General features: G+C 57.7%; 1 protein-coding gene across 6 annotated transcripts in view; it reads right to left on the minus strand.

Annotated features, from left to right (window-relative positions):
* The window catches only part of LOC141054860 (uncharacterized), a 75,342-nt gene extending 60,156 nt beyond the window's left edge, over window positions 1–15,186 (minus strand). For 2 of the 6 annotated variants that reach the window (XM_073551736.1, XM_073551740.1), the window contains exons 1-5: window positions 15,013–15,186; window positions 9,359–9,399; window positions 8,269–8,375; window positions 8,031–8,164; window positions 7,735–7,865 (exon numbers count right to left, since the gene is read on the minus strand). In XM_073551736.1, the coding sequence (XP_073407837.1) occupies window positions 7,735–7,865; window positions 8,031–8,164; window positions 8,269–8,375; window positions 9,359–9,382 (396 nt within the window). In that variant the 5' untranslated portion in view covers window positions 9,383–9,399; window positions 15,013–15,186. Of the gene's footprint in view, window positions 1–7,734; window positions 7,866–8,030; window positions 8,165–8,268; window positions 8,376–9,345; window positions 9,400–10,494; window positions 10,513–10,686; window positions 10,713–14,770; window positions 14,987–15,012 lie in introns of those variants that run through there. The other 4 variants (XM_073551741.1, XM_073551737.1, XM_073551738.1 and 1 more) reach the window with 4 other exon arrangements.
* Between the last annotated feature and the right edge of the window lie 239 nt (window positions 15,187–15,425).

The following is a 15,425-nucleotide window of genomic DNA, read 5'->3' on the forward strand; positions in this document are numbered from 1 at the left end:
ATCTTCTGTAGTTAATGCCTCCTCACTCCCTACTTGCTGTAATTCTCTAAATGCTTTCTTTTTGTCCCTTATTGCGCCCCTTACAGCTCTATTTAGCCATAGTGGTTTCCTCCTATTTCTCGCATGTTTATTCCCATACGGTATATATTGTGCACAGCTCCTATTCAGGAAGATAATAAACGTCTCCCATTGTCTTTGTGTATTTTTATGTCTCAGGATATCGTCCCAGTTAATTGCACCAAGATCATCTCTCGTCCGTTGGAAATTTGCCTTCCTGAAGTTTCGTGTCCTTGTAACCCCTCTACTACACATCTTATTACAGGATACATGAAAACGTATTATCCTGTGACCACTATCCCCCCAGTGACCCCCAACCCTTATATCTGATCTGCGGTCTGGCCTGTGGGGTAATATTAGGTCTAGCAGTGCCCCCCCTCTTGTTGGGTCCTGGACCAGTGGTGAAAGGTGATTGTCTCTCATAGTGGTCAGACACCTATCACCTTTGCTGAACTGCAGGTTTCGGTTCCCCAATGTATTTCAGGGTAGTTGAAGTCCCCCATAATAATGACTTCTCCTTGAGTCGCTGCTTCATCTATTTGCTTTATGAGGATATTCTCTGTAGCTTCCATTATTTTTGGAGACTTATAACAAACCCCTATCAGTAATTTATTATTTCCCCCCCCCCTTATCTCCCCCCACAGGGACTCTACATTCTCATTAGAGTCATATATATTATCACGCAGGATGGGTTGTAAGGATGATTTTACATATAAACACACGCCTCCCCCTCGCTTATTTGTACGGTCATTTCTGAACAGACTATAGCCCTGTAAATTATCCCCCGGTCACGGCTCTCGTCCGGCCATGTCTCAGATATCCCCACCATGGCAGAATTATGTTCCAACAACATTAGCTCCAATTCCTCCATCTTGTTGGCGAGGCTTCTGGCATTAGTGTACATGCACTTTATGTATCTCTCTGTACCTCTATTCTTTCTGAAATTATTACCTGTTCTAACCCCACCCCCCCATGCCACCCCCACCCCCAATGTCATTATTTGTGCCCAGGTCTCTAGCTGCACTATCTTCCCCTCCTATAAAAGGAATACCCTCCCCCCCCCGTCCCTAGGATACACACTCCTCCAACCTTCTAGCCATTTTCTCCCCCAGCACAGCTGCTCCCTCCCCATTGAGGTGCAGCCCGTCCCTAGCGTAGAACCTGTAGCCAACTGAGAAGTCGGCCCAGTTCTGCAGGAACCCAAACCCTCCTTCCTACACCAATTCCTGAGCCACTTATTAACCTCCCTAATCTCCCGTTGCCTCTCTGGCGTGGCACGTGGTACAGGAAGTATTTCCGAAAATACCACCTTGGAGGTCCTTGCTTTAAGCTTGTAGCCTAATTCCCTGAAATCATCTTTAAGGACCTTCCACCTACCTCTATCTTTGTCATTTGTGCGATGTGTCAGACTCGAGCGCCAGGTAGGCAGCACACCGTTCGACGATCCCTGTCTTTGTGACAGATTGCCCTGTTCCCCTAATAATTGAGTCTCCCACTACCAGCACCTGTCTGGCCTGCCCTGCTCTCCTATTTCCCCCCTTACTGGAGAAGACACTCCTCCGGCTTTCAGAGGACATGCCTTGCTGCAGCAGTGCTACTCCAGTACTGACACTCCCCTCATCCGCCAACTTAGCAAACTTATTGGGGTGTGCCAGATCAGGACTAGCCCCCCTGGTGCTCTTCCCTCTACCCCGCCTTCTGTCACCCAGCTGGCTGCCTCACTGTCCTGCAGCTCCAACCTAGCATCCCCCCCCTCATCTATCCCAGTGAGCGTCTGCTCAGTGAGCAGAAGACTCCTTTCCATATTGTCTATGGATCTCAGTGTTGCCAGCTGCACATTTAGATCCAGTATCTGGGCTTCCAAATGCACAACGTGCTCACATCTCGCACAGCAGTATGCACCCTCCACCGGCTGGTCAAGGATTTCATACATGCGGCAAGACGTGCACTGGATGGCATTGTCAACAGTGGAGCACATCCTAATGGGGACTGCACCAGACAATAAGATAAGCAAAAATAAATAAAAAGTATTAATAATATATAACAGCCATTCAGTAAGACCACCCTTGGAAACTCCCTGAATCCAAAGTCACTGAATCTCAAGTCACACACTTACCACAGTTACGCTCAGGTCACACTCAGCTCGGCAGGGTGGATAAAAATCTTGATTTTTTTAAAAAAATCAAAAAAATCAGATTTTTTTGATTTAAATCAGATTTTTTAATCAAGTTGTACACAAGCAAAACTTTGTCTTTTTGCAAATCTAATTGTTTTACACAAATAAAAATATTAAAACAGTTGATTATGAAACCTAATAATTTTTATTTGCACTATTAAACACTCAGAATTGAACTACAGAGAGTAAGTACATGTGCACCTTTATTTTTTAAGGTGCAGCCAGTCACAGTGTGCACATGTCCTCCCCCCGCAGCTCTCTTACCTCCGATGTCAGCGCTGCGGGGATCCGTGGCTTCGTTCTGCCCGTCCGCGAGCGCGCCTCCATTCATTTCAATGGAGCGTGCGGCCCGCTGACGTCACGCCGCTGGATCACTGCGAGTAGGCCGCAACCGGAGGACGGGAGGCGGACGGTCAAAACGAAGCCACGGATCTCAGCGCTGCGGGGATCGGAGGTAAGAGCGCTGCTGGGGGAGGACATGTGCACCTTAAAAAAATAAAGGTGCACATGTCCTTTAGCGTTAATTTTCTGTGAAATATTGCCTTAACATAAATTTAAATTCTATACTCCAGAACTACCAGTGCTAGAAATTTTTCTTTTCATAGACTTTAACCATCCCAGTAAAATGTCTGTTAAAAAAATAGGTTGTAAATTAATTGCCAGACTTACCACTAGTACTAGGCTCCTGGTGCATAAGAAGCTGTGGGGGTTCATTGACATTAGTTGTATCACTATCAACATCTTCATTTCCCTTCTGGTTGCAGTTTTCATAATGTGATTTCAAACGGCAAACAAGTCCTTGGATATCCTTTTGACAGTATTTGCACTTTGCTCTTGCACCTTTCTTTCCAAGATCTGCTGCTGGCATCTCAACAAAATGAACCCAAATAGGGTCTCTCTTACGACCTGCTGCCATGGCTCACACAGATCACTTATGAAGTTTGATTGTTACTACAGCCTGAGCCAAGCACTGCTGATGTTACTACAGCCTGAGCCAAGTACTGCTGACTATCCAACAAGTTTGGGCATGTCAACTGAATGCAGGGAAAAAGAAACTAAACCAAAACTGAAACCAAGCTAGAAGTGTGGAATTAAAGGGGCAGTATGAACAAAATGTGGAGGCTATTAATAGTTTATACAATTAAGACATGCTGCTTTTAAACACCTACCTATTGCCATATAGTAAAACAAAAAAGATTTTTACTTACTTTGGGGTCCCCCCCTCACCCTGGCGTTAGATCGTTGCCCCTAGTTTCGTCCGTGTAACTATGGGCGCACATGCACACTGCTCTCACTTCTCATTTTAATCGTGATTTATATTAAAAAAAAACCTTTTGATTTAAATCAGTGATTTAAATCATGATTAAAATCATGATTTAAATCGATCCGATTTAAATAGAAAAAAATCTTTTGATTTAAATCGTGATTTAAATCGGCGTGATTTAAATCAATCCACCCTGCAGCTCGGTCACACTCGCTCAGGCAGAAGATTTAAAAAGACTTTTTATTTTTTTTCCCTTTTACCAGCACACCACCTTGCTGCTCAATGCACTTCCAAAAGGACCAATCCACTGTCCAGGATAGAGTTCCTGTAGGAATGCTCGGACCTGACCCCCATAATTGATGGTGTGGTATATGGGGTACAAAGATAGTGGGGCCATTCTTCATCAATGGGAACCTCAATGCCACTGGATATCTGACATTACTCCATGATGATGTGTCGCCCCCTTTAGGCACTGACGGTGGTGAGTTCCCTGAGCTTCTCCAGCAAGATGATGCACCACCACATCATGGGTGTCAGGTCCGAGCGGTCCTACAAGGAGTCTGACCCCCCTTAGGCTGGCATTCCTTCTGCGGTGTTGCCATCAGTGTGTCAGGAGTGGGAGAAGAGGGCTGCACTGACAATCCAACACAATGGGCAGCACTCTGAACACATTTTATAAGTGGTCATAAACTTGTAAATAACTCATGAAAGAATAAAGTTACATTACAACCGAGCACACCATGGTTTATCTTGTGAAATTCTCAATAAATCTGATGTGTCACATGACCCTCTTCCCATTCAAAAAATAAACTTGGATCCAAAATGACTGACTTCAACATGGCCACCATGGTCACCACCCATCTTGAAAAGTTTCCCCCCTCCCATATACTAATGTGCCACAAACAGGAAGTTGATATCACCAACCATTCCCATTATATTTAGGTGTATCCATATAAATGGCCCACCCTGTATACAACACCAGGGGGCACAAAGGAGTGGTGCGCACTCTACACCACTAGGGGGCACAGAATAAAGTACACTCTACACCACTAGGGGTGCGCGGAGTAGTGTACACTCTACGCCACTAGGGGTGCGCGGAGTAGTGTACACTCTACGCCACTAGGGGTGCGCGGAGTAGTGTACACTCTACGCCACTAGGGGGCACAGAATAAAGTACGCTCTACGCCACTAGGGGTCGCGGAGTAGTGTACACTCTACGCCACTAGGGGTCGCGGAGTAGTGTACACTCTACGCCACTAGGGGTCGCGGAGTAGTGTACACTCTACGCCACTAGGGGTCGCGGAGTAGTGTACACTCTACGCCACTAGGGGTCGCGGAGTAGTGTACACTCTACGCCACTAGGGGTCGCGGAGTAGTGTACACTCTACGCCACTAGGGGTCGCGGAGTAGTGTACACTCTACGCCACTAGGGGTCGCGGAGTAGTGTACACTCTACGCCACTAGGGGTCGCGGAGTAGTGTACACTCTACGCCACTAGGGGTCGCGGAGTAGTGTACACTCTACGCCACTAGGGGTCGCGGAGTAGTGTACACTCTACGCCACTAGGGGTCGCGGAGTAGTGTACACTCTACGCCACTAGGGGTCGCGGAGTAGTGTACACTCTACGCCACTAGGGGTCGCGGAGTAGTGTACACTCTACGCCACTAGGGGTCGCGGAGTAGTGTACACTCTACGCCACTAGGGGTCGCGGAGTAGTGTACACTCTACGCCACTAGGGGTCGCGGAGTAGTGTACACTCTACGCCACTAGGGGTCGCGGAGTAGTGTACACTCTACGCCACTAGGGGTCGCGGAGTAGTGTACACTCTACGCCACTAGGGGTCGCGGAGTAGTGTACACTCTACGCCACTAGGGGTCGCGGAGTAGTGTACACTCTACGCCACTAGGGGTCGCGGAGTAGTGTACACTCTACGCCACTAGGGGTCGCGGAGTAGTGTACACTCTACGCCACTAGGGGTCGCGGAGTAGTGTACACTCTACGCCACTAGGGGTCGCGGAGTAGTGTACACTCTACGCCACTAGGGGTCGCGGAGTAGTGTACACTCTACGCCACTAGGGGTCGCGGAGTAGAGTACACTCTACGCCACTAGGGGTCGCGGAGTAGAGTACACTCTACGCCACTAGGGGTCGCGGAGTAGTGTACACGCTACGCCACTAGGGGTCGCGGAGTAGTGTACACGCTACGCCACTAGGGGTCGCGGAGTAGAGTACACGCTACGCCACTAGGGGTCGCGGAGTAGTGTACACTCTACGCCACTAGGGGTCGCGGAGTAGTGTACACTCTACGCCACTAGGGGTCGCGGAGTAGTGTACACTCTACGCCACTAGGGGTCGCGGAGTAGTGTACACTCTACGCCACTAGGGGTCGCGGAGTAGTGTACACTCTACGCCACTAGGGGTCGCGGAGTAGTGTACACTCTACGCCACTAGGGGTCGCGGAGTAGTGTACACTCTACGCCACTAGGGGTCGCGGAGTAGTGTACACTCTACGCCACTAGGGGTCGCGGAGTAGAGTACACTCTACGCCACTAGGGGGCGCGGAGTAGAGTACACGCTACGCCACTAGGGGGCGCGGAGTAGAGTACACGCTACGCCACTAGGGGTCGCGGAGTAGAGTACACGCTACGCCACTAGGGGTCGCGGAGTAGAGTACACGCTACGCCACTAGGGGTCGCGGAGTAGAGTACACGCTACGCCACTAGGGGTCGCGGAGTAGAGTACACGCTACGCCACTAGGGGTCGCGGAGTAGTGTACACGCTACGCCACTAGGGGTCGCGGAGTAGTGTACACTCTACGCCACTAGGGGTCGCGGAGTAGTGTACACGCTACGCCACTAGGGGTCGCGGAGTAGTGTACACTCTACGCCACTAGGGGTCGCGGAGTAGTGTACACTCTACGCCACTAGGGGTCGCGGAGTAGTGTACACTCTACGCCACTAGGGGTCGCGGAGTAGTGTACACTCTACGCCACTAGGGGTCGCGGAGTAGTGTACACTCTACGCCACTAGGGGTCGCGGAGTAGTGTACACTCTACGCCACTAGGGGTCGCGGAGTAGTGTACACTCTACGCCACTAGGGGTCGCGGAGTAGTGTACACTCTACGCCACTAGGGGTCGCGGAGTAGTGTACACTCTACGCCACTAGGGGTCGCGGAGTAGTGTACACTCTACGCCACTAGGGGTCGCGGAGTAGTGTACACTCTACGCCACTCGGGGTCGCGGAGTAGTGTACACTCTACGCCACTAGGGGGCGCGGAGTAGAGTACGGAGTAGAGTACACTCTACGCCACTAGGGGGCGCGGAGTAGAGTACACTCTACGCCACTAGGGGGCGCGGAGTAGAGTACACTCTACGCCACTAGGGGGCGCGGAGTAGAGTACACTCTACGCCACTAGGGGGCGCGGAGTAGAGTACACTCTACGCCACTAGGGGGCGCGGAGTAGAGTACACTCTACGCCACTAGGGGGCGCGGAGTAGTGTACACTCTACGCCACTAGGGGTCGCGGAGTAGTGTACACTCTACGCCACTAGGGGTCGCGGAGTAGTGTACACTCTACGCCACTAGGGGTCGCGGAGTAGTGTACACTCTACGCCACTAGGGGTCGCGGAGTAGTGTACACTCTACGCCACTAGGGGTCGCGGAGTAGTGTACACTCTACGCCACTCGGGGTCGCGGAGTAGTGTACACTCTACGCCACTAGGGGGCGCGGAGTAGAGTACGGAGTAGAGTACACTCTACGCCACTAGGGGGCGCGGAGTAGAGTACACTCTACGCCACTAGGGGGCGCGGAGTAGAGTACACTCTACGCCACTAGGGGGCGCGGAGTAGAGTACACTCTACGCCACTAGGGGGCGCGGAGTAGAGTACACTCTACGCCACTAGGGGGCGCGGAGTAGAGTACACTCTACGCCACTAGGGGGCGCGGAGTAGAGTACACTCTACGCCACTAGGGGGCGCGGAGTAGAGTACACTCTACGCCACTAGGGGGCGCGGAGTAGAGTACACTCTACGCCACTAGGGGGCGCGGAGTAGAGTACACTCTACGCCACTAGGGGGCGCGGAGTAGAGTACACTCTATAACACTAGGGGGTGTGGAGGAGTGGAGCGCGCACTCTGCATCAGCAGGGGAGACAGAGGAGCAAACACATTTTGGCCCAACGGGGGTCTTCAGGGACAGGTTAAGTTATTCATGAGGCTCTTTATGGCAAGTCTCTCACCTTCTTCTTGGTACGTTTCTCCTCCATGACCTCTCGTGCCAGGATGGCGCTGTGCCGCTCCTCATACTCCCTCCGCTGCTCCGGGTGCCGAGAACTGGGCAGCGGGTGCAGCTCCGGGGATGATGGGGATCCTGAAGGAGATGAAGCACTCATGTCAGCAGGGATCACAGAGATGAGCGGTGGGAGAGGGGTCAGCTCTCAACCTCCCAACGGCCAACCCCACCGACCGGATCACCAAGCAATGCAGGGGATCCTGGGGGTCTCTGCTCCTGGGGGCGGTCGTCCTGGGGTCTAACCTGAGGAGGACGATTCCTGGGACAACTCTCTTCCCAATTGCAGGGGGGGATTGAAGGCGGACACAGCCATGGCTCCTGGCTCTATGACTCCCTGGGTGAGGAGCGTCCCTCGGGGCAGACCCCCATGCAGAATCCTGTAATAGAAGACACCCTGGTAATGACCCCACAGGGGGCGGAAAAATCTCCATCATAAGACCGGACATTCACTATTACCCCACTCCCCGCGCCCGCCACTCACCAGTCCGCTGCATCCTGCACCTGGTAACATCCGGCCCGGAGAGCGGCCCGCACCTGCGACTCATCGAAGCCCATCTCATACAGCGCCAGGAGGAGCTCACCGACCGTCTGCAGGAAGAAACCGCGTCACTGCCCTACCCCCGCAGAGCGGACCCCCCCCAAGCATGCCCCACGGTCAACACGGAAAAATATACATGGGATATACACTGGGGTCACCGCAGGACAGGCTCACATGTTCTGGATTACAGGAAGCCTCATAAACCGGGGTCATCCGCAGGGAAGAAAGTCACGTTCTGGATTACAGGACGCCCCATAAACCATGGTCATCCGCAGGGAAGAAAGTCATGTTCTGGATTACAGGACGGCCCATAAACCGTGGTCATCCGCAGGAAAGAAAGTCATGTTCTGGATTACAGGACGCCCCATAAACCGTGGTCATCCGCAGGGAAGAAAGTCATGTTCTGGATTACAGGACGCCCCATAAACCGTGGTCATCCGCAGGGAAGAAAGTCATGTTCTGGATTACAGGACGCCCTATACACCAGGGTCATGTGAAATTTCTGTCTAATTTTGGGGGACATAGCACTTCCAGCTGTGATGACCTCTGACCCCTGTACCATAGCTGGGAGGAACAGGGTTAAATCCCAATTCTGCAGTGTTTGATAAGAAGGAAGTAGGTTGATTGTGAAGTGACGGCCGCGGGTTATCTGGGGAGTGACGGCCGCGGGTTATCTGGGGAGGGACGGCCGCGGGTTACCTGGGGAGGGACGGCCGCGGGTTACCTGGGGAGGGACGGCCGCGGGTTACCTGGGGAGGGACGGCCGCGGGTTACCTGGGGAGGGACGGCCGCGGGTTATCTGGGGAGGGACGGCCGCGGGTTATCTGGGGAGGGACGGCCGTGTGTGAGCTGCCAGGGTCTATTCTGTTTAGTTCTCACCGCACAGATTCGGAAGTTTGTTCTGCTGTTGGGCAACTTGTGGGAAGCAATAAAAGCTGCATGTGTTCAGAGCAAACACCACATTGCCTGTGTGAACGCTGCCTTATGCCTACCAAAGCGAGTGAACCACACCCAACTGACCCCGCACTCTCACCCCAGGTCCTGCAGGCGCCTCCATCTCCAGAAGAGCGGTCTCTAGGAAAAAATAAAACAATTACAGGTCTCAGTACAGGACATGGCGGTCGCTCACACATGCAGGGAGGTCTCTCCTCTTTGAGATTGCTCTTATATGACTGTCTCTACACCGATCACATCTACCAACATTATCTCCTGTTCCACACTCTCTAGTGGTCTCTCTTCTGCCATCTCTCTCACTCTCTCCTGTCGTCTCTCTCTCCCTCCTGCCGTCTCTCACACTCTCTCCCGCCGTCTCTCCCTCTCTCCCGTTGTCTCTCTCTCCCTCCTACCGTCTCTCTCGCTCTCTCCCACCGTCTCACTCTCTTTTGCCGTCTCTCGCTCTCTCCCTGCCGTCTCACGCTCTCTCCCTGCCGTCGCTCGCTCTCTCCCGCCGTCTCTCCCTCTCTCCCGCCGTCTCTCCCTCTCTCCTGCCGTCACTCGTTCTCTCCCGCCGTCTAGCGCTCTCTCCCGCCGTCTCTCGCTCTCTCTCCCGCCGTCTCTCGCTCTCTCTCCCGCCGTCTCTCGCTCTCTCTCCCGCCGTCTCTCGCTCTCTCTCCCGCCGTCTCTCGCTCTCTCTCCCGCCGTCTCTCGCTCTCTCTCCCGCCGTCTCTCGCTCTCTCTCCCGCCGTCTCTCGCTCTCTGCCGCCGTCTCTCGCTCTCTGCCGCCGTCTCTCGCTCTCTCCCGCCGTCTCTCGCTCTCTCCCGCCGTCTCTCGCTCTCTGCCGCCGTCTCTCGCTCTCTCTCGCCGTCTCTCGCTCTCTCCCGCCGTCTCTCGCTCTCTGCCGCCGTCTCTCGCTCTCTCTCCCGCCGTCTCTCGCTCTCTCTCCCGCCGTCTCTCGCTCTCTCTCCCGCCGTCTCTCGCTCTCTGCCGCCGTCTCTCGCTCTCTCCCGCCGTCTCTCGCTCTCTCCCGCCGTCTCTCGCTCTCTCTCGCCGTCTCTCGCTCTCTCCCGCCGTCTCTCGCTCTCTCTCCCGCCGTCTCTCGCTCTCTCTCCCGCCGTCTCTCGCTCTCTGCCGCCTCTCGCTCTCTCCCGCCGTCTCTCGCTCTCTCCCGCCGTCTCTCGCTCTCTCTCGCCGTCTCTCGCTCTCTCCCGCCGTCTCTCGCTGTCTCTCACTCTCTCCTGCCGTCTCTCACTCTCTCCCGCCGTCTCTCGCCGTCTCTCGCTCTCTCTCCCGCCGTTTCTCGCTCTCTGCCGCCGTCTCTCGCTCTCTCCCGCCGTCTCTCGCTCTCTCCCGCCGTCTCTCGCTCTCTCCCGCCGTCTCTCGCTCTCTCTCGCCGTCTCTCGCTCTCTCTCGCCGTCTCTCGCTCTCTCCTGCCGTCTCTCGCTCTCTCCTGCCGTCTAGCGCTCTCTGCCGCCGTCTAGCGCTCTCTGCCGCCGTCTAGCGCTCTCTCCCGCCGTCTAGCGCTCTCTCCCGCCGTCTCTCCCTCTCTCCCGCCGTCTCTCCCTCTCTCCCGCCGTCTCTCGCTCTCTCTCCCGCCGTCTCTCGCTCTCTCTCCCGCCGTCTCTCGCTCTCTCTCCCGCCGTCTAGCGCTCTCTCCCGCCGTCTCTCGCTCTCTCTCCCGCCGTCTCTCCCTCTCTCCCGCCGTCTCTCGCTCTCTCTCCCGCCGTCTCTCGCTCTCTCTCCCGCCGTCTCTCGCTCTCTCTCCCGCCGTCTCTCGCTCTCTCCCGCCGTCTCTCGCTCTCTCCCGCCGTCTCTCGCTCTCTCCCGCCGTCTCTCGCTCTCTCTCGCCGTCTCTCCCGCCGTCTCTCGCTCTCTCCCGCCGTCTCTCGCTCTCTCCCGCCGTCTCTCGCTCTCTCCCGCCGTCTCTCGCTCTCTCCCGCCGTCTCTCGCTCTCTCCCGCCGTCTCTCGCTCTCTCTCCCGCCGTCTCTCGCTCTCTCTCCCGCCGTCTCTCGCTCTCTCTCCCGCCGTCTCTCGCTCTCTCCCGCCGTCTCTCGCTCTCTCTCCCGCCGTCTCTCGCTCTCTCTCCCGCCGTCTCTCGCTCTCTCTCCCGCCGCCTCTCGCTCTCTGCCGCCTCTCGCTCTCTCCCGCCGTCTCTCGCTCTCTCCCGCCGTCTCTCGCTCTCTCTCCCGCCGTCTCTCGCTCTCTGCCGCCGTCTCTCGCTCTCTCCCGCCGTCTCTCGCTCTCTCCCGCCGTCTCTCGCTCTCTCTCGCCGTCTCTCGCTCTCTCCCGCCGTCTCTCGCTCTCTCTCCCGCCGTCTCTCGCTCTCTCTCCCGCCGTCTCTCGCTCTCTGCCGCCTCTCGCTCTCTCCCGCCGTCTCTCGCTCTCTCCCGCCGTCTCTCGCTCTCTCTCGCCGTCTCTCGCTCTCTCCCGCCGTCTCTCGCTGTCTCTCACTCTCTCCTGCCGTCTCTCACTCTCTCCCGCCGTCTCTCGCCGTCTCTCGCTCTCTCTCCCGCCGTTTCTCGCTCTCTGCCGCCGTCTCTCGCTCTCTCCCGCCGTCTCTCGCTCTCTCCCGCCGTCTCTCGCTCTCTCCCGCCGTCTCTCGCTCTCTCTCGCCGTCTCTCGCTCTCTCTCGCCGTCTCTCGCTCTCTCCTGCCGTCTCTCGCTCTCTCCTGCCGTCTCTCGCTCTCTGCCGCCGTCTAGCGCTCTCTGCCGCCGTCTAGCGCTCTCTCCCGCCGTCTAGCGCTCTCTCCCGCCGTCTCTCCCTCTCTCCCGCCGTCTCTCCCTCTCTCCCGCCGTCTCTCGCTCTCTCTCCCGCCGTCTCTCGCTCTCTCTCCCGCCGTCTCTCGCTCTCTCTCCCGCCGTCTAGCGCTCTCTCCCGCCGTCTCTCGCTCTCTCTCCCGCCGTCTCTCCCTCTCTCCCGCCGTCTCTCGCTCTCTCTCCCGCCGTCTCTCGCTCTCTCTCCCGCCGTCTCTCGCTCTCTCCCGCCGTCTCTCGCTCTCTCCCGCCGTCTCTCGCTCTCTCCCGCCGTCTCTCGCTCTCTCCCGCCGTCTCTCGCTCTCTCTCGCCGTCTCTCCCGCCGTCTCTCGCTCTCTCCCGCCGTCTCTCGCTCTCTCTCCCGCCGTCTCTCGCTCTCTCCCGCCGTCTCTCGCTCTCTCCCGCCGTCTCTCGCTCTCTCTCCCGCCGTCTCTCGCTCTCTCTCCCGCCGTCTCTCGCTCTCTCTCCCGCCGTCTCTCGCTCTCTCTCCCGCCGTCTCTCGCTCTCTCTCCCGCCGTCTCTCGCTCTCTCTCCCGCCGTCTCTCGCTTTCTCCCGCCGTCTCTCGCTCTCTCTCCCGCCGTCTCTCGCTCTCTCTCCCGCCGTCTCTCGCTCTCTCTCCCGCCGCCTCTCGCTCTCTGCCGCCTCTCGCTCTCTCCCGCCGTCTCTCGCTCTCTCCCGCCGTCTCTCGCTCTCTCTCGCCGTCTCTCGCTCTCTCCCGCCGTCTCTCGCTGTCTCTCACTCTCTCCTGCCGTCTCTCACTCTCTCCCGCCGTCTCTCGCTCTCTCCCGCCGTCTCTCGCTCTCTCTCCCGCCGTTTCTCGCTCTCTGCCGCCGTCTCTCGCTCTCTCCCGCCGTCTCTCGCTCTCTCCCGCCGTCTCTCACTCTCTCCCGCCGTCTCTCACTCTCTCTCGCCGTCTCTCGCTCTCTCTCGCCGTCTCTCGCTCTCTCCTGCCGTCTCTCGCTCTCTCCCGCCGTCTAGCGCTCTCTCCCGCCGTCTAGCGCTCTCTCCCGCCGTCTCTCCCTCTCTCCCGCCGTCTCTCCCTCTCTCCCGCCGTCTCTCGCTCTCTCTCCCGCCGTCTCTCGCTCTCTCTCCCGCCGTCTCTCGCTCTCTCTCCCGCCGTCTAGCGCTCTCTCCCGCCGTCTCTCGCTCTCTCTCCCGCCGTCTCTCCCTCTCTCCCGCCGTCTCTCGCTCTCTCTCCCGCCGTCTCTCGCTCTCTCTCCCGCCGTCTCTCGCTCTCTCTCCCGCCGTCTCTCGCTCTCTCCCGCCGTCTCTCGCTCTCTCCCGCCGTCTCTCGCTCTCTCTCGCCGTCTCTCTCGCCGTCTCTCGCTCTCTGCCGCCGTCTCTCGCTCTCTCCCGCCGTCTCTCGCTCTCTCCCGCCGTCTCTCGCTCTCTGCCGCCGTCTCTCGCTCTCTGCCGCCGTCTCTCGCTCTCTCTCCCGCCGTCTCTCGCTCTCTCTCCCGCCGTCTCTCGCTCTCTCTCCCGCCGTCTCTCGCTCTCTGCCGCCGTCTCTCGCTCTCTCTCGCCGTCTCTCGCTCTCTGCCGCCGTCTCTCGCTCTCTCTCCCGCCGTCTCTCGCTCTCTCTCGCCGTCTCTCGCTCTCTCTCGCCGTCTCTCGCTCTCTGCCGCCGTCTCTCGCTCTCTCTCCCGCGTCTCTCGCTCTCTCTCCCGCCGTCTCTCGCTCTCTCTCCCGCCGTCTCTCGCTCTCTCCCGCCGTCTCTCGCTCTCTGCCGCCGTCTCTCGCTCTCTCTCGCCGTCTCTCGCTCTCTCTCGCCGTCTCTCGCTCTCTCTCGCCGTCTCTCGCTCTCTCCTGCCGTCTCTCGCTCTCTGCCGCCGTCTCTCGCTCTCTGCCGCCGTCTAGCGCTCTCTCCCGCCGTCTCTCCCTCTCTCCCGCCGTCTCTCCCTCTCTCCCGCCGTCTCTCGCGCTCTCTGCCGCCGTCTCTCGCTCTCTCTCGCCGTCTCTCGCTCTCTCTCGCCGTCTCTCGCTCTCTCTCGCCGTCTCTCGCTCTCTCCCGCCGTCTCTCGCTCTCTCCCGCCGTCTCTCGCTCTCTCCCGCCGTCTCTCGCTCTCTCTCGCCGTCTCTCGCTCTCTCCCGCCGTCTCTCGCTCTCTCCCGCCGTCTCTCGCTCTCTCCCGCCGTCTCTCGCTCTCTCCCGCCGTCTCTCGCTCTCTCTCCCGCCGTCTCTCGCTCTCTCTCCCGCCGTCTCTCGCCGTCTCTCGCTCTCTCCCGCCGTCTCTCGCTGTCTCTCACTCTCTCCTGCCGTCTCTCACTCTCTCCCGCCGTCTCTCGCTCTCTCCCTTCGTCTCTCGCTCTCTCTCCCGCCGTTTCTCGCTCTCTGCCGCCGTCTCTCGCTCTCTGCCGCCGTCTCTCGCTCTCTCCCGCCGTCTCTCGCTCTCTCCCGCCGTCTCTCGCTCTCTCTCGCCGTCTCTCGCTCTCTCCCGCCGTCTCTCGCTCTCTCTCGCCGTCTCTCGCTCTCTCCTGCCGTCTCTCGCTCTCTCCTGCCGTCTCTCGCTCTCTCCCGCCGTCTCTCGCTCTCTCCCGCCGTCTCTCGCTCTCTCCCGCCGTCTCTCGCTCTCTCCCGCCGTCTCTCGCTCTCTCCCGCCGTCTCTCGCTCTCTTCTGCCGTCTCTCGCTCTCTCTCCCGCCGTCTCTCGCTCTCTCCTGCCGTCTCTCGCTCTCTCTCCCGCCGTCTCTCGCTCTCTTCTGCCGTCTCTCGCTCTCTCCCGCCGTCTCTCGCTCTCTCCTGCCGTCTCTCACTCTCTGCTGCCGTCTCTCGCTCTCTCTCGCCGTCTCTCGCTCTCTCCCGCCGTCTCTCGCTCTCTCTCCCGCCGTTTCTCGCTCTCTGCCGCCGTCTCTCGCTCTCTCCCGCCGTCTCTCGCTCTCTCCCGCCGTCTCTCGCTCTCTCCCGCCGTCTCTCGCTCTCTCTCGCCGTCTCTCGCTCTCTCCTGCCGTCTCTCGCTCTCTCCCGCCGTCTCTCGCTCTCTCCTGCCGTCTCTCACTCTCTGCTGCCGTCTCTCGCTCTCTTCTGCCGTCTCTCTGGTTCTCTCTTCCTCCCTCGTCAGAACAATCACTTTTCTGCGTAGCTGAGACGAACTGCTCGCTGATTGGCAGAGAGCTTTGTCTATCACAGCGTCCCGTGCACTGATTGGTGGATGCCCTTATACACCCACCCACTCACAGATACAATAGGTGAAGTATCGGGATTGCTCCGCCCCTGCCTGCAGTGTCAGTGTTTACCTCGCTTATCAGCCAATAGAACAGGATAATTCTAACTTCTCGTCTTTGATTGGATATTAGATGTTTGATGGACAGACAATAGCTCCACCCAGATCAGTACCGTGCACACAAACGCTGCTCTGTCACTTCGTTTGGTCGCAAACATATGACGTCAGTGCCAGGGTTGACTGTGTCC

Source organism: Dendrobates tinctorius, unplaced genomic scaffold, assembly GCF_039654945.1.
Source record: "Dendrobates tinctorius isolate UK_male_01 unplaced genomic scaffold, ASM3965494v1 ptg000179l, whole genome shotgun sequence".
NCBI lineage: Eukaryota > Metazoa > Chordata > Amphibia > Anura > Dendrobatidae > Dendrobates > Dendrobates tinctorius.